The 654-nt window shown below is 59.6% G+C and overlaps 1 protein-coding gene across 1 annotated transcript in view; it reads left to right on the forward strand.

The window, feature by feature from the left end:
* Positions 1 to 405: 405 nt before the first annotated feature.
* The window catches only part of bola3 (bolA family member 3), an 8,074-nt gene continuing 7,825 nt past the window's right edge, over positions 406 to 654 (forward strand). Inside the window, exon 1 of the mRNA XM_072595851.1 lies at positions 406 to 478. Coding sequence (XP_072451952.1) covers positions 419 to 478 — 60 coding nt within the window. The 5' untranslated portion in view covers positions 406 to 418. The remainder of the gene's footprint in view (positions 479 to 654) is intronic.

A 654-nucleotide genomic window follows, 5' to 3' on the forward strand; every position in this document is an offset into this window, starting at 1 on the left:
TTGTCTATGACAAATTGTGATGCCAGTTCAACAATTAGTGTATTTCAATTCTTTAACTTTTCTAGTTAATGATTATGCTTGAGAAAAACCTCTCTGAGAGAAATGCAGAACTTGCTTTGAGTATTACAATTACTTGGCTCTGGTCATAGCACATCATTTAACATCACAGCAGTGGCACTCTGAGTGCCATTCCTGAGTCTTGCACCAGCTCCAGTTCAGTGCCATTCTGAGGGAACTGCACCAGCACCAGGGCAGCGCCATTCCCTGGGATCTGCACCAGGTCCTGTGCAATGTCATTCCCTGGGAACTGCTGCAGGGCAGCGCCATTCCCTGGGAAATGCAGCAGCCCTTTTGGCTGCAGTTCCGGCAGTGACCGCGCGGGGCGGAGGCGGGGAGCCGGGTGAGTGTCGGTGACGTCATGTGGAGGCGACAACACACGGTCAGCTCCATGGGGCCGGCGGCGCGGCTGAGGGCGGCGGTGAGTGAGCCCCACCCCCCCCCACCCCCAACACACCCCCCCCCCCCTTCCCCAACACCCACACCCCCCCCCTTCCCCAACACCCACACCCCCCCCCACCCCCAACACCCCCCCCTTCCCCAACACCCACACCCCCCCCCCACCCCCAACACCCCCCCCCACCCCCAACACCCCCC

This window comes from Chiloscyllium punctatum, chromosome 26, assembly GCF_047496795.1.
Source record: "Chiloscyllium punctatum isolate Juve2018m chromosome 26, sChiPun1.3, whole genome shotgun sequence".
Lineage (NCBI taxonomy): Eukaryota > Metazoa > Chordata > Chondrichthyes > Orectolobiformes > Hemiscylliidae > Chiloscyllium > Chiloscyllium punctatum.